At 38.7% G+C, this 18,328-nt stretch overlaps 1 protein-coding gene across 1 annotated transcript in view; it reads right to left on the bottom strand.

Annotated features, from left to right (window-relative positions):
- The window catches only part of DOK7 (docking protein 7), a 69,956-nt gene that overhangs the window by 25,876 nt on the left and 25,752 nt on the right, over positions 1 to 18,328 (bottom strand). The window contains exons 6-7 of the mRNA XM_082482642.1: positions 14,756 to 14,863; positions 11,958 to 12,832 (exon numbers count right to left, since the gene is read on the bottom strand). Of these exons, the coding sequence (XP_082338768.1) occupies positions 11,958 to 12,832; positions 14,756 to 14,863 (983 nt within the window). The remainder of the gene's footprint in view (positions 1 to 11,957; positions 12,833 to 14,755; positions 14,864 to 18,328) is intronic.

The following is an 18,328-nucleotide window of genomic DNA, read 5'->3' as shown; positions in this document are numbered from 1 at the left end:
TCCAATAATTCATTCATTTCTTGACACTGAGACATTCCTTCTCTGATGAGGAAAGGGGATGAGCTTCAACCAACATACACGTGAGACATTTCACACTTCCAATGAAAAATAGCTCTTACGCCACTGTACTGAGAAGCACCCTAACTTATCATAGCTATTCTTCTCAAAAAGTTTCTGATTAACAGAGAACTAATTCTACCAGTTATACAAACTTGTATAAAGTATCCCTTTTACTCAAGCTTTCTGCTTGCAGTGACATTTTAAATCCAAGTCATCTATTCATGAAGAAAAGGGATTTTTTTTTTGGCAAATAAAGAGTTTAAATACAACTGTACAGCTAAAAAGACAAATTAAATAGAGAAGGGCTCAGACGTGAAAATATTTCAAAAGCTGGCAAAGTGAAATCTCAGATGATAGAGACAAATTAAACCTACCTCTACGAATTCTTAGAGATGGGAAAAGTTTATGTTAAGCTGTAATTACCGTTTTGAAATGTTCACCTAGGGATTGCCCTAAGAAAAGTCTGTTCCTTCTTCTACTTTCCCTAAAGAGTGTTGTTCCACAGTGAGAGCTTAAGCTTGTGCTTGCACTAAAAATACACTTGGGCCTGTTTTGTAGCCGATGGAGCTATGCCAATTTACATTAGACTAGTCATTTGATTCCTTCCTTCCAGTCCATTCCACATGAAGACATGAAGAAAAGAATCCTTGTTATAACCTGCTCATCATGCTCACACAAAGAGAGAACTAGATTGGGCTTAGTTATGAGCCTATGAAAAATAAAAATGAAAGCCTTGCAAGATCATCTTCGCATTCATTTTCCTTCTTTTTCAACTTTGCGTTTACAGCTAAAGTTAGTCAACTTCTCCCAGAAAAAATTCTTAACAAGATAATCAATTACCATCATTAGAAAGAAATGGACAGAACTAGAAGGACAAATAAGTAAAGGAAGCCCAAAATAGTAAGATTAAGACAAGGGTTTTCCTTTATCCACAACCCGTCACTGAAATTATAGTTTGTCAAAGGTAATGAAACTATAATTAAGCTGCACAGCTTCAAAGGATACAGATACTTAACTATGCATGGGGGCTGCTCACAGGCTTCTCCTGTATCAGAGAGAACTGCTATAAATTATTAGGTATAATTATTTCTGTAGTTTTCCAAAGCTTTCTATAGCAGTTATCTCCATAGCACATGTGTTCTGCTTGACTTTGTGTCTCAAGGAATGACATGAATTGGCAAACTTCATCTGGAAATGTTTTCCTAGTGCTGCAGAGTATTCAGGTGTACAGTTACTCGCCCTGATATAGCCCACTTAACACTTCTCTGTCCTTGTAATAAACCAGATCTGGAAAAGGTTTATATTTCCCTAATATTTTCCGGGCTCAAATTTCTTGTACATTCAAAATTGCTTTCAATCAGCATTGAATTAGCAGAGGATTCCACAGAATCCAGGCTACTGCAGAGGATGTGGCTAGGGGAGAAGGAACACAGCCAGAGTTCATATCCCACTGATTCCCAGCTGTTGAAACAGTCATTTCAGTTGATTGACAGCTGGCTGCTGCAGTTTATACTGTGAATAGCCCAATATCCTCATGTGACAAGACTTAGGAGCACAAAGTCTACTTTAAAGTCCCTTTTCCATCTACCCTTTGGACTTGTGTGGGGTTGAACTGCTCCAGAGAAAGTCTCGAGGACTGCTTTCTTTCATCTATCCTGCTTTAGGAAAGGAAATATGGAAATACATAAAAGATAATGCCAAGGAAGGCATATAAGCAGAGCTTGTATGCAGTAAAGGCATTTTGCTGCAGCCTAGAATCTGTATGTAAGACACTGGTATTCACTCACCCCATCCTGGCTGTCATTTATCACATGGATCATATTAACAGCCACTTGTTTTTATCTTAACATCCCCACCCCAGGAAGCTTAGTCCAACTTTAACACACACACAAAAATTATACGTTGTTACAGACATACAGAAGCATCAGACTTCACTGGAGCTGAAGCAGAGGGGACAGAAAAGCAACAGTAGCCCCACATAACATTTTTCCCCACACATCTGTCCTACACCAAATTGGCTGAATTACCCCCTGAAGCAAGTCAGAGTTTTTCAAGGGACCCTTCAACAGCCATTATATGGTGCTAGCAAGGATGGCCAGGATGCGAGGAGGTCCTTCCCTCCACAATGTCATTTAGGGATGGAACAGAAATGGCTGTATGCAACTAGTAAAAAGTGGGGTAAAGAGCATTTTTCCCACCATAAAAAAGATTTGCTCAGTTGCTCAGGCACAGTAACTTTACGGTTTCATTGTGATACCATGGTTCTGACCCAGAGTTCCTACACCTTGAGCTGAGTTTAGCCAGCACCAAAGAAACTCAATAGTAAGTATCTACTTACTTAAGATGGGACAATGGACTAGCTGAAACACTTAACTGCAGATCCTCAGACAGCTCGAACTGCTCCAGAAGTTCCCTGTGGTCATCTGCTCTCACACCTGTTACTGAGGAAGAGCTCAGAGTTTTATCTAATCCCTAATTCAGGCAAAATGGATTTTGACCTCAAAAAAAAAAAAATCACGGCGTCAAAAAAATTTGCAAAATTAGATTTGATGCAATATGCCTCTTCATAAGAATTATGGAAAAGAATACATGAAGAAAACATAATACAATTATGTTTATCTTTTCTTCCTCTGTAGTTACAACTTGGCTTGAATTTCGGTCATATCCTCAAAGTATGTTCTTGATGTGTTGCTCCTTTCCAAAAGCTAAAAAATTGCTCAACCCTTCAGCTAATGCCATGCTTAGAAAGAACTGGTTTTCAACTGCCATGTCCTCAGTTGTAGACTTTCTGAATCCACGGAGTGTAAAGGTTCCTGCATTAGTAACTTCTTTCCAGTAACTTTGCAGTTCTTGAAAGACACCATTCTTCAAGCTCAGTTTCACACACAAAAAAATCTGTTGAAATAATGTATGCAGTGCCACTGCTCTGTGATCTTTCCTTAAAAAGAAAATGGCTTCAAACTATTTGTTGAAGTTATAAAAATTAGTGATAGACTTCCCAGCATTAAAAAAAAAATAAAATATGTAGAGCAGCTGCTCCATCCTGGCAGGTTGATTTTCTTCATTAGTAACTCTTATTAATGAGTTCCTTCTGTCCACAGTTCACTTGAAAGGCAAACAACTTTCTGTCTCTCTCACTGCAGCCTGGAAAACATCATATTTAATATAATCTTTAGCACTTCGATAGATTTGTCCATATCCAAAGTACTGTAGAAACACCGTCCCATCAATCCTGACAATAGCCTTGGGAAATAAACAGTATGCAGATACACATATGACACAACCAGGTAAACAGAGGTAAGCTGGTCAGAGCCACAATAATAAAACCATAACACGAAATTCCTAGATCAGTCCAAAACTCAAACTTCTCACCTCTCTTGCACACCCCGGGACTCCCCTCCCATTTACAGTGAGACATTGTCCAAAACACTGTCACCTGCACTTTGCCATCACAAATTCCTGCCAGGAGCCTGAATTAGACAACCAGTGTTACAGCACAGCACGCAGGTTTGGGAAATGCATGCAATGCTAAGCCAGGCAGGGCAAGAACACCAAAGGTTAGCACGGATTTCTTCTGTATTTCCTGCGGTCCAGAGCTATCAACCCCACTCTTCTAGTCTCTGCTATGTGGACTTTTGCAGAGTTGCCTTTTTTTCTTTTCTTCTCTAGACATGTTGCCTAGCATTTCAGCAGAAGTATTCATAACTACACACGATAAGGCAATACATAAAATTGCATGCAACTTTAAAGCAGTCCATCCTGGAAACCGTTTGGCAGGCTTTTCTATACCAGAATGGTTTACCCCCATTTTCTAACCTTCCTGCCTATGGGAAGTAATCATTCTGTGATTCTTCAGTAATTCATTCCTCAAATTGATTTCAGTGTATTTTTTGTGGAGTGGGTAATAAACAATTTTCTCTTCAGTGGATTTGTTGCCACACCTGACATTTTCTTGCTAAAAAATGCCAAAATCCCATTACCTGTATGAAGATATTGTTACCCTATTATTAAACTTCACAAACCCAATATCAGAAAACCTTATTTGCTCTTTATGAACCAAGTAATACAACTCGGTATAGGGTTGCACATTTATATTAGAAACAGTAAGAATTTGCCTACGTCTCAACCTCTACATAACCGATATCTTAAAGATCTAGTCTGATTACAAGTCCATATGGGATATTATCAGCCAGACTGACAGGATTTCCACAGATATCTTAAGTAATAAGCATATTTGGCATCGTCAATTACCAAAACTAATTCCAGTCATGTGTCTTGTCATGCATTGTAGACAAATTTAAGCACAGTTTGTGTAATTTTGTTGGAACACATGTCATCCTTCTAATTTGCATACTTCCAGTTTTAAGTGGCTCTGTCAAAAAGGTTTGGTAGAAAGGTCACACCCCTACTGAGAATCTATTTTCAATCTTCTCATCTACTCCCAGTGAGCTGCCGTCAACCCTTCAGATATCCCATCCAAATGATTGTTATCCTACTGACACTCACCAACTCCTTCTGAGCCATGCAATTACTTTGATATCAGCGACCATTAATCAAAACAGAATATTTTCTGCATAGCCTCCTTTAATCCAGCATCTTAAAAATGTAATGTTGGTAGACATTACAAACATTTTGCAGCAATACAAGTCAAGGAATTGAGGGTAAAAACTTTTTAGAAAATGAAGATAGAAAGTGTCTGCTAACACTTTATAGGATTCTGTTGAATTTTTCAAGAAAGAAATGGATTTCTATTTAGAAAAAAAAAAAAGAAGACAAAAAGATAAAAAAAAAAACTTCCATTTTCCATTGGCCACGCACTAAGTGATCTGATGAGTCTCTTTACAACTGGATCAAAAAAAAAAAAAAAAAAAAAAAAAAACACCACAAACCCTACATTCCAAAATCAGTAATCTTTTTTTCCAGCTTTTATTGTCAGGCTCCTCCTCTTTCAAAACAGTTCTTTCTCTCTCTTCAGAAAAGCTATTGCTCCCAACAGAGGAAGAAGTAGCCATCAGTTGTAGTGATAATAACAGCTGTTATCCAGCTTGATTGTATTTAGGGAAGGAAGTAGATTTTTCCCATTTGTTCATTCTGACGGGTATAAAAGGTCAATATCGTGGTTTATCAATATCTCAACTGGCTGGCTGACAGAAAAGCAATCCAGCAACTTTTCTATTTAGTACAATTCTGCTGAGCTATGTTATCTACATTCCCTCATAGAGGAAAGCACTCTCATCTCTCGACATTATTAATATCATTTCACTTACCAGTGGTTTTGTGGCAGGCACTTCTTTTCCCATTACAGACCAGAGACTAGCTGTCGCACTTACTGTCTGATCCCAAGAAGTGCCGAGAGCTCAATTCTTATTATTCTGAATTCACACTAGAACTTTTATTCTTGGCACAATATGCTGTGGGGATTATTTTTTTTTTTTTCCACAATAGATGGGGAATATCTTCAGTACTATTTTTTTAGATAAGAGGTAAGGCAGCTCCTGCAGTGCCAAAAGAAAGTCAGATCTGCACAGTTTGGGTAGGGTTGGCACATCTTGTATTTTACTGTGCTGTCTCAAATCCAAAGTTATACCCATTAAGTGACTCCCTCCAAGCCAAGCTTTGGAAGAGCTGTGTCACTTACATGAGCCTTTACCAGCAGCAGCAAAGTAAAAGGAAGATGGATCTCTTCTTGATTATTTGGGAGTGAAGCCTATTGTAGCGGTAACTAAGAAGAAAAAAAATAAACTTCCTTCCCCTCTGAACTGCTGATAAGCAACATCTCAACACAGTGCATAAGCAGACCCAACAGCACCTTAGTAAGGGGACGGGGGTTAACTCTGTGATAGATCTGGAGTCCTGGCCAAAACTACAAAAAAGAAATCAAAACAAATCAGGCTTTAAGCTTGACACTCCACCCACCTCCTTTATGCCCCTTTCCTCTGCCAGTTTCAACTGGAGAACATACGTTTGCTCCCATCTTTGATTTGCACAGTGCTGTGTGCTGTTGTCAGCACAACCAGCTCCAGAAATTACTGCATTTCATTGTCAAGGACAAAACAATCATGGATTTCTTTTATTTCAGAAAGATGTTGTGGGGAAATTGGCATCTTAAAAGATACTTTTGAATCTGTGAAAAGCCAAACAATAATACTAATTTATTGTAAAAAATTTCAGAGCCTTTTACAGTAACAGTAACGTAAGTAAAATTTCAGATTGCCAAATCATTTATTGTCCAGTGCAGTCACCTCATTTAATGATTATACATGTTATGGAAGATGCAGTTCACTGCAGGTTAATTTATCACAGTCAGGACTTAAAGAAAAACAATTGGAATTAAATCTTAAAAGAGGGCACAAATGTGCGTTTTCTAATTCATGCAAAAAGCCAACAGTACCCAGAATCCATGGTTATCAAAGCATACGGGAGCCTCACAGACACACTGTCACTCAGGTCAATAATACTGACAGCTGACTTCCAGATTCCTCTGAGGTGTAAACTGTTCCTTTTATAGTTTTGACAGTGTGTGTGTGTTGCCTAACTGCCCAGAGCTCTACAATTAGAGCAGAAACACAAGTAGAAACAACACTGCAGAAGGTGACAAACGCATCCTTCTCAACTGGGAATTTAGACAGCCTGTACCTTTTCTGAAGGTGGGAGGAAGCATAAAATGTTACAGCATCACACATCAATAATGTAAAAAAAAAAAATAAAAATCTTTGAAGAGAGATGTAAAAGGTGTGTAATTACTACTAATCATGTTCCTATACTTTCAGAGAAAGCAGGGAAATAAACACACTACAAGATAAACACATAAGGTGTTCAGTCTCATGGGGAAAGGAGTAATGACTCCAGCAGAAAAAAAATAGCTACATTAAAGTTGTATATAACAATATAGTGTGATATCTTTAGTATCTGTTTTAATACTACATTAGAAAAGTAGCTGATTAAAAGCCAAAAAAAAAGAAAACATTCTCAGTTATGTGGATGTGGCAATATAGTCTGCAGCCACTGTTTCTCGAGTTTCATCGTACAAGTTTACACCTTACAGGCCTTCTCTTTTACCACTCTCAAAAGCAGTGTCTACCATGAAAGGAGACACACCAGCTAAACCCAGGGTTAAGGGTTTTGTACAGGATTTAGAAGACCACAGCTATACCAACCCAACCCAGTCATAGGCTGTTCATGACCTTGGTTAAACCAGTCCAGGCAAGATCACAAAAGCAGACCTCAGTGCAGGCTGTTCTTTAGAGTTCAAGCCCCTCCTCTGCCTGAGGACACACCAGTCTTGCTTCCCTCTAGGCTTCATCTTTCACTGGTCTACAATGCACAGATATTCACAGTAGCTCTAGATCTGCCCAAATACTCCGCATTCACAAAAGGTTGCATGTTATTAATGAGACCTGCAGGGACACGGTGCTGTACAATTAAATATACTGAGTAAAGTGCCTGCTCAAGGATGACAGTACGGACATGCACATGCTTTCTCTTAAAGCTGTAATGGAAAATAAAGCAGCTCCTACAGAGCAGACTAAAAGGGGTCAATTTCATATCTGCTAATCAAAGCAACTCCCCACTTAAACCGAGATCCACATTCCCCCAAGGCAGGTACCAGATCTCCACATGTTGCATAGCGAAGGGTTCTGAGCCGCTCAGAGCTGTGGATCCTGCTACCTGACAGAACCCCGAAACTCTTTTGTGCGTCGTGACCACAGCATTCCCCTATCTCCACCTACTACAGATATGCAGGGAGATTCAAAGTTTGAGGCATACAGTTACTGTGGTAGCAAGAACTATATAAATACCTCACAGAGAATTTGGGTAGACCAGCTCCTAATTCGGAACCATTGTCTCCAAGGAGGTTTTGTTATTTTTGAATGATCAACTAAAATAGGTGGCTGAATACCAAGACAGGATTGATGACAACAGCCACACGTAAACTGAAACTTTCTTTTCTCCTCTATCGTGGCAAGTTAACTACCAAAGCAGTAATCGAGCCTGTATTTCTACATACATAAGAACTCCTACTGACATAAATACGAGTTTAAGGTGAGCTAGAAACACATAAAAGTCATTCGTACTAATAGGCACATTTCGAGCTGTCAACAGTGATTTGCGTATAACACTAAGTAGTGTGAAGAGACAGCCATAATCATTCCATATTAATTCAACTCGCAAGAAGATGAAGGGCAGGGGGCAAAAAGCAAAGCAAAACTAAAACCAGTACTTGTCAGATGGAAAAGGACAAAACCAGTTGGAAAATAATTTTATTTTTCAGACTTCTAAGAAAATTTACAAACAATGGTGGTGTAAAAAAAACACCCTATAAAAAAGGTTGACATCATTTCTCAAACTAGAGCATCAAATGAAGTTACAGAGCAACAAGCATACAATGAAATTCTATTTGTCGAATTAGTATTAGCTAAGGAGCTGAAAATGTAATAAGTCTAATAATAAATCTCTACAGCTTACTCAGAAATCCCATAACAATCCAACATTCTGAGCTTAAAATATACTTACAATACACAAACAATTCATCTCTGCAATCATCTATAGCACTGAAATCACCTAGGCAAAAATTACATAGCAAAGACACACCTTGTGAAATTTGTAAAGAAGGACATCTTGAGCACACTACAAAAACATACAACAGAAAGCAAAACACCCTGCATGCTTGCTTATTAATCCCCAATGTCTAATATGAAGTACAATATAGAAATAATAGAAGCAATATTTAGTGACTTTCTTCATGCTGGTTCTATTCTTCATCCAGAGTGGAACAGAAAGGCTTCCTTGCCCTATTTTCTGTTTGAACCTTTGCGCTTTCCCAGGGTATGTTCTCCCTATGTTCATCATCACCCTTGTCATTACTGGAGCAGGTGGCTCTTAACCAAGTCAATCCCAATCACGAACACCACCATGCCTTCCACACATGCATGTCTTCATCCTGCAACCTGTCTCCAACTCTTCACGTGCTGAACCCGACACACACAGACAACATGCCCAAATCTAACCACGATTTGCCAAAGTTTACATACAGGGCAGATAATAAGCAAATGCTTATATCCTTTATTACTGCTGTAGACTTTCCTCTATTCAGGTCACTCACTTGCTTTAAATAGTATGCATTTTAAAACCATTAACACAATTTAATTAACAGCTTAACTTGAAATTGCAAAGGAACTCCAAACACTTGTACACTAAAGCCTTTGGAACATGAATTTGAATAAATATGAAAACCTGGTGTATTATCCACAAATCAGCCCCTCCTGGCCCTAACTGCATCTTAAACATATTCTGTTCAGAGCAAAAGGAGTAAGAATTATTTTTTAGCTAGAGAGTATGGATTTGTGCTTTCACTGTTTTCATCATGAGAAAAGCCAAAGACAGTGTCAATTATGCCCATTAAATATTGCTGAAATAACTCATCTTGATGGTTGAGGACAATGTATCAAAAAGTTATTTTTTCCTTCATAAATTAAAACAAACCCATGAATCATTCAATTTAAACAGGCTTCTTTCCCAAATGCCTACAAATGGGTAGGGGTAAAAAAGATAAGAAGCAGATGAGCATATCTCATGCTAAAACAGGAGTTAGTAAGAGTGTTACACCAGTGTTTCTCTCACTAAATTTGTCTAAATGTTAACAATTCCTGAAATCCTTGCCAACTTGCCAATTAGGGCAACTAGAAACACCATGAAACCTGACAGCACTTCACAATAAAAGATGTGCGGGTGTAGTTGTTGGGGTCAACAGGCAGTTAAAGAAGGAGTGACATAACTTAGCCTTTAATGGCTTTGAAGATACAGAATGGAATACTCACTTTCAGTTTCCTGTCTGCCACAGATGTCCAGGGTAAACTTTGAAAAATTCATGTCTAAATTGACAATTCAGATCACCAAGAAACATTTAGACCATATGAGCTAACTGTACCTTAACTCTTTCCTTGCTGCCTATAACAAAGGCATCTTGGAGCTTTCTGATCCCAGAGCAGAGCCCTTCTACAAATCAGTCTTAGGTGTTCAGATTAGATAGATTTAGATTTTTTTTTAGATTTTTCTTGTGCACTTAGATTAGATTTAGATTAGACATTAGGATTTAGATTAGATATTAGGAAGAAATTCTTTACTGGGAGGGTGGTGGGACACTGGAACAGATTGCCCAGAGAAGTTGTGGATGCCCCAATGCTGGAAGTGTTCAAGGCCAGGTTGGATGGGGCTTTGAGCAACCTGGTCTAGTGGGAGGTGTCCCTGCCCATGGTAGGGGGGTTGGAACGAGATGATCTTGAAGGTCCCTTCCAACTCAAACCATTCTAGGATTCTATGATTTTTTCCATCTTCTCTCTAACTGCAGGCAGCAGACACAGGAAGACAGCAGCAGATACACCGCTGTGCACCTCACTGCCTGCACTGCAGAAAGAACAGAAGTGGGAGGCTGAATCTCAGGCAATTGGCATCCAGCCAAGCTTTCAGATTTAGGCTAGAGGGCTAGTGATGGCCTTTGGTGCCAACGACTGGCAAGGATGGTCTTGGAAGAACACAGATCCTAATGATCTATGAGCCTGGTCACACCCGTGCTCCCTACCTCCCAAATGCTGCAAGTACGTGACAAAGTCATGCCCAAGGTCCCATCACAGAGGCTATACAAGCACCTCAGGCAGACAGCATTTTCTAGTTTTCATACACACGAAGGCAGTCGATGCAAACGCATGAAATACCTTGTGAGAAGAAAATAATCCCTCAAGTTTTTAATATTTTAATTTTTCTTTCATAATGTGCTATACACTCAAGCCCTTTTCATAGCAGTGATTTATGTAATCCCACATGCTCAATTAAAATGTACACACTTCAGTGGCAATACTTAATTCCTGAAACAAAAGTCTCTCTTGCTGAATCTGTACTTCACACATGCCTTAATTTGAGCACTCCCTCTAACCTTCCCAGTCTTTCAACAGCTCACCAACACAAACAGCTTTACATTCTTCTAGTTTAGCAAACACGTTCACCAAAAGGGTCTTCTCCAGAACAGGTAAAAACAGAAATACTTTCACCATGCAATGTACAACTAATGTATAAAGCTTACTGCCCTAAAAAATCAAGAATTTAGGAGCGTTCAAAAAGAGCTTATGGGAACATCAGTCATAGTAACACATATGTTTAGAAAGGCATATGAACCTCCATGCTTCAGGTTTTAAGTCTTTATGTGATGAGTGATCAAAAATATTTTGTCCTGCAAATACACTGTCCTGGTAGTATAGCACTAATGAGTTTTTGTACACCTCCTCTAAAGTATCTGTCCCTGACCAGTTATAAATATAATACTGGATTAGTTGATCTGCTATGGATTGCCATGCTAACTTGACTATTTTCTCTTTCCCTAGTGAGAAGCATCGCTAATCTGGCTTCTTGTGCAAGACATGCTCAAACTACAATGATAAAGAAAAGAAAAACATCAATAAAATTAAAAATATGTACTGTGGTCACCTGAAGAGCAGCACATACTATTTGGCCTCCCTTCTTTCTTCTTTTGAAATACCAGCAGTAAGACAGATCAATGTCCTTCATGCCAAATCACTATTATTTGACAAATTCAGCCCTCTCATGTGCCTGTAAAGCTTCTGTTTCTGTTACTGTAAGCCACTTGCATACACCCAAAAGCAAAATTGGCCAATTTAAAAGTAATGACAGATGACCTATATTGTTCGGTTCTCTTGATCAGGCACAAATTTTGAGGAAACCGTGTGCTAAGCCTCTCAATTTGAGCATAAACACCACAGAAGTTATTACCTGTTCGAATTACAAAGGAAACAATAGTACTTATGACTTGCAATTTAAGTCATTTTAAATTAATCATGCTCTATTAAGTAAGGCTTGTTAGCATCTGCTCAGTGTTAGGTATTTACCTTTAGTCCACCACAGATTGGACAAGCTGAAAAAAGAGCTCTTGTCATCCCAAGGTGGGGGCTACATGTGTCATAGGGGTCAGCTGAGGCCCCACTAGGTGGTGACAACTCACTACTTTTGGAGTCTGACACCTGTTCTTGTGGTTTTGTGTCTGACCACCTCGAAACAAAATCCACATATGTCTCATCACTTGAGTCCTTGGTGCTTTCTGAGAGCAAGGATGAAGGCCTCCCTCTGTCCTGGCTGTGCTCAGGTATCCTCCGTGCTTCCAAGTGCGGTAGTAGCAGTTTTGGGTCACTAGCACCTTGATGTGACAGGGCCTGGTCCTTCGGTAGTGTGGAATCTGCACTCTTCGGCTGCACATCTTTAGAAGCTGCCTGCAACAAACTCCTGGGTATATCGTAAATATGTCTGAGAGAGCTGGGAACCTGATACTCTGATCCTGCACCTCTCTGGGGCTCGCCATGAGGACAAGTACATAAATTCTGATCTGAAGGAAAGTTCAATGGCAGGCTTAGCAATGATCCAAACTCATCACCATGGCAAATGTCCAAGCTCCCAGCATAGGACGAGAAGCTTCCAGAGTAAGAAGAGTGACTACCAGTAGCTATTCCACTGTCAGAAGAACTCTGACGACCTATTTCCTGTAGCTGTCTGGATCGGAGGGGCTTTGGAGGTGGTTTTGTGGTGCCATGTGCTCCTTCTGGAAGGGTCTTCTCTTCCCCAAGATGAATGCCCTTTGCAGCTGCCAATCCATGACTCTCTTGAGAAGTGCTGGCTGAAGACTGTTCAGGCCAAATTGTCAATCTGCTCCCAACACTAACATCCGAGTGGCTGGTATCTGAAGACGAGCTTGAAAGACTTCTATCATCTCCTAGAAAAGAAGAAAACACATCAACCTATGTTTAAAACACAGTCGACAAACTGAAGCATGGCAAGTATGTACAAATAGAAAGGACCCCGAGATTACATCTGCTTTTGTAAGGGGAACTTCTGTCAGAAAGCCAGAATTCCTGCAATAATTCCTACACCCATGGGAAAAATAAAATGAAAATAGTGTGTTACCTCGCCATAAGCCTACCACACTGTGCAACATAATGCATTCAAAGCTAAATTTTTAGAGTTTATACACCAAGTTCTCCCCTTTTCAGCCATATTTTACTTCTGTACAGTCAATTGGTTTTATTTTAGATACTCCTATATCACAGGGAATAGTCAAAGTCCCAGGCTTAGAATAGCTGAGGATGCTTTGAAGAAAACTTTGTAAATGTAAACCAAAGCAATAAGACATTTCCATCTTTCTATTTGATTTAAATCAACCAAATGATTGTCTTATTTGTACTTTTTTCTCTATTTAAATCTTACCTGAATTACATCAAAAGGAATGTTAGAGTCTGCAAAAATAAAATCAAACTTAAGACTGTCCTATTCTCTCTTTTCAGCTCTCCTACACTGTACTTCTCCATAATATCCTTTCCAAAATGCAACCATACATCACTAACAAAAATGAGAATACTATTATAAAAATGATTACATATCTACATGCAAAAAAGATCTTCCATGATTCATTTATGCACATAATGCAAGAATTTTTTTTTTCTCATTGATATTTGCAAGGAGGACACTTTTACAGGTAACTACTGCTGTCCAAGAAAAAAGACGTATGAAAAAAAATTAAACATTGTCATGAAAGTGCATAAGGACAAAACACAAAGATCACACAAACACATACACAAAAAAAAAAAAAAAAAAAAAAACAACCAAAAAAACCCAGCTTTCTTTTAGCGGCACACACAGTCCACAATATTATTTCCTTCCTTTTAATAAAACCAATGTGACAACAAAGACTGACAGCAGGATCATTCTGTAAGTATTAATTTTACTAATTTTAAACCTTGGGCAATAAGTTGCCAGATGGGGTAGAAAGAGGAAGGGTCCACTGCAAATTGTGACCTGAGCTTCTGGTATCACTAGGCTATTTTTATTATCAGGTGTTTAGGGAAAAGTTTAGAACAATTCTCTTGCTCTTCATGGAGTAATTCTTCATATAAACTATCACAAAATAGCAACCTTTATCCCATGAAATCTAATCTTTTCTTTTCCCCCAGTGCCCATTTCATGACACTGTCTTGTGACCCCTCTGTAAGTGTAACTCCTGAGATTAAATTATACTGCTGTCTAGATGGAAGGTATGAATTACAAAAATATTACTGTAGTTCTCAGCAACATGCACAGAAGAAGAAATACACTTGTTAAATAAAAGTTATTCTGCTTACAAAACCACAATTACAGAAGGGACATGAACAGATACCACCATGAAGAGCAAGAATAATAACACTTAGAACCACAGCACAGGCATCCTAAGTTTTACTACAAAAATCTGCTGTAAGGCTGATGCTTGAACTATACATCTCCGTTGATCTCACAGGCTGGAGTGAGACACGTACTTAAGCAGATATCAAACTTGACGTAGACAAATCTTTTGAAGTTGCACATGCACAAATTCAGCACAAGCCAGCATACTAAAGAATTTTTATGTCTTAATAGTGTTCAGTCCAAAACTGACTCTGCTCACTCAGTTAAAATCTCCAATCTACGTCAATAGACTTTAGAAAATGCTGTAAAAGAACTACCCCACAAACAACAGCAGCCAAATCAAATATCTTGACCATTTCTCTATTATTTTTGTTTTAACCTCAACATCTTATGATCATATACATATGCTCATTTCTAAATTCTGGGAAGGAAAGAACACCATTTATTTTTATTTAATTATTTAATTAAAGATATTTCTTACCTCCACTGCCCTGGCGACTTGTATGGGAAAGCAAGCTCAAGCGCTTTTCTAATTGCAAAGCTTCATGAGCCAATCTTTCTTCTGAATGGGCTGGATTTGTACTTGGATCTTTAAAAAGAAACAGAAAATAAATAAATAAAAGAGAAGAAACATGGAAAATATATATAAAGGAACAAAAAAGACACATTCTTGTAATGGATACTCTGTTTTCATGTTTGACCTTCTACTACAGGACAGGGGAAATGCTGATTGGAAAATGCATGGGACAATCTACCTTCAACCACATGGCACATAATAAGTTTTAAAGTTAATTGTCAAAGACTTTCACAGATTATACCCAATGTCTGTAAGAATTACCAGCAGGGACCCTGAAGAGCACAGCACCGAAGGCAATAGCTACAGAGATAATTAGCATCCAGCAGGTCTAGTGGAGTTGAAAACTAATATGTGAGCTGTAAAATGTGTCTTGACTTCACCAAACTTATTGGGAGTTTAATCATTGGTCTTTCCCAAGACCAAGTCTTTCATCCTGCAAATTTACAAATCTACATCATAAACTCAGAGTCATAGTGATTAAACTATCTGATACCTTCCAATCCAGATCACCTATTTACAAAGACATTGGTTTCAAGTTTGATGCTCAGGTCATTAAATTCAGAAGTCAGAGATTAAATGAGCAACCTGGCAGCTCTCCGTCTTAATGCTTAATACAAGTTAGAATGGTAAAAATCGCTCCTAAAATGTACTATCAGGGATTTTCCCCAGGCATTTTAGTGAGTTTGCCATTCAAGCTGAAATTATTTCACTGAAGAAGGCTCCTTCTATTCCAACAGAAAGAGAAAGATCAAAAGTTATACAGAATGTGGAAGAACTTTCATCAGTAAAACAGGCCCATTTCCTCTAAACCATTTTGTTTCCAGCCAGACACAACAATAAAACCAGATGTTGGAAGTAATCATAACTACTATCCCAAGACAAATCTTACACATTTCTTCAAACAGCACTGACAAGTGTGTCATGTTCAGCAGTTGCAAAGGATATGGTCTGCTAACTTGTCCATCATTGGAAGTTTCAGTAGCTCTTATTAATTACATAGGGAAAGGAATCAATGACAGATGAAACAGATTAGCTTCCTCACAACTGCTGCCCTTGTATATCTGATCAACTGAGTAGTAGTAGCACACTACAAAAACATTTAACCACTGAATCATTTAATAAGAGGAAAAAAAGGATGAAAAGGCTACACATTGCTGTGGTTGAGTTCATAAGGTAAAAACAGTTGCAATGATGAAAGAAAAGTTTCGTTTTCATCCCAGGTCTTTTGGTTTTAAAAGACTTGGGTTGGATGTTGTCAACACAGCAGTCAAAGCAAGGTCACAATCAGGAAAAGAAGCATTGCCAGGTGAGCTGTAGCACCATGGGAGTCCCTACATTAATAACTACCTGAGAAACAAGCTGCCACATCTCTCCTCCCTAACCGTATTCACTTTCTGATTTGCCCTGGATAGATCGTAGCACATCACAGGAGCAGAAGCGACAATGCTGAACTTACTTTTCCATGTAGAGGGGGTTTCCATCTTTACCAGTCTGCAATCTGGGTAAGATTAGCAAAACAAGCCAGACACACACAGAGTCCTTCTATAACAGCATACATTGGAAATCAAAGATGTTCTAAGAGGTACAAAGCAATAATGCCTGTGACAAACAGGGTCTGTGACCTCTGTGCCTCCCAGCTCAAGCAATGCTTGATGTCAGTGTCTGACACCTTCCAGACTTAACTTTAAGAACAGAAAAAAGAGGACTGCTTGATATGGATTATTTTGTTAGGTCTCCATTCCTATTTCCCTGCAATACAACTCATATTAAGCATTGGCTAGTTCAAACCTGTGTAATTGCTTACTCAAATGAAACTCCCAATGCTTCCACATGGACCTCTGCCAAAGAAAAATACAAGATCTGGCCACCAGCACCTATGGTGCAACTCAGACAGGTCTATGGAAGGATCTGCTCAGTGGCATACAGTGTTACAGGCTGCTGCTTGAATCTATTTTTGAATGTCCTCTGCTCCAGTTACTCTGCTGTACCTAGTTAAATGCCCTTATGTCTAAAAACGTTCAACAAAGATGTTCTAGGAGCACTTTAAGTATAAAGTTGGTGTAACAGATCAGCAAATTAGTCAAACCAAGATGCAACAGACACTAACCCTTCCCACAGCAAAGAACTGTCAGTAGGAAAGATCTTTCCACTTTTCTTAGAATATGATTACTTGATAGATTTTCAGAATGTTACTATGGCACATACACAACTATTAGTTTTTTTAGTTAGTAACTGATATCCCTCTTACAGACAGCAAAAGATATAATTTGAAAAAAAATTAAAATCTGGTCAAGCAACTGATCTTGCAAAAATGGCCTATAATAAAATAAAAGATGGAGAGTAGAAGTTAAGTTGAAGCAAATCAGTAAGTTTCCATTTCACGTGTTCAATTGCTCCTAGAAGCCAAATTCCCTATCAACTACACAGCTACAGAACACAGCAGGTTTCACCCAACAACATGAAATCTCTAAGCATACTGTCTGTCCAACAGGACTGATAATTTTTTGGTTAAATTTCCCCTTAAGGATTGCCTATGTGTAAAAATTGTGTATAAAATTGGGTCTACAGTTGTGTGCTGTGACCTCTCATTGCCCAGTTTTGTAGACTGATTAGAAGAATCCTTTCTCAGCGAGTACTAGGAAACATCTAGAGAAACAACTTCAAAACCTGGCAAACATATATAGACTTAGACTATTAAGCAGATATTAAAAATAATTGTCCATCAGTCTTACTGAAGTCTTTTTTAATCTTCTCTGTTAATAAGCAAGACTTCTATGGAAAACACATACAATACTGTTCTCCAGAAGCAGCAGATTCTTATACCAGTATTTTTGGTTACAGACTACCAAGCACTACCAAGTACTAACTACCAACTTTTGCTACAAAATCAGACTAAGGACTGAAGTCACCGGCAGCCACTTTTTAGAGAACAGTGCTTACTGGAGGGCATAACCTGCGACCTCCTGTCCACGTGAGTGTAGAAATATGGCCTAAAAGATGGTAAAACCAAGGCTTTTTTCAACAGTAAAGTTGGATTTGTTGGCATCATCCTATACTTTGTGCACGCACAATACAAAGCCTCCAGATAACTGTGTAGTAATTTGCCATAATACTAACTCAGGAGGACAGAAGCAGTATGACCGGTACTGAGACAGCTGTCCAAGGAAGTTCAGACAGCTTCTGCCCACGCAACATCCCACAGTAGCTCCAACAACTTTATAAGCAATTAGTACCTTCATTTCCCAAACTCTAAACAAATATCTTATAACATGATTTACTCCCATGGAGTCTAGGCAGTTAGATTCACTCAGATCCTTCAATTGAGAAAGCGTTTTGTCATTTTTCCAAACAAAAATGGATCCTTTACTATGAAGAAAACATTTTGTGTGAGGCAATCCTTGAAATCTTCCTTAACGCCGCTTTGGGGCAAAGGGGAAGGATTGAATCAAATTTGGCTGGACTAAAAATGCCTCTGAT

This window comes from Vanellus vanellus (genome assembly GCF_965231255.1).
Source record: "Vanellus vanellus genome assembly, chromosome: 4".
In the NCBI taxonomy this organism is placed as follows: Eukaryota; Metazoa; Chordata; class Aves; order Charadriiformes; family Charadriidae; genus Vanellus; species Vanellus vanellus.
The sequence above is the reverse complement of the archived record's forward strand: the minus strand, read 5'-3'. Positions and strand labels throughout refer to the sequence as shown.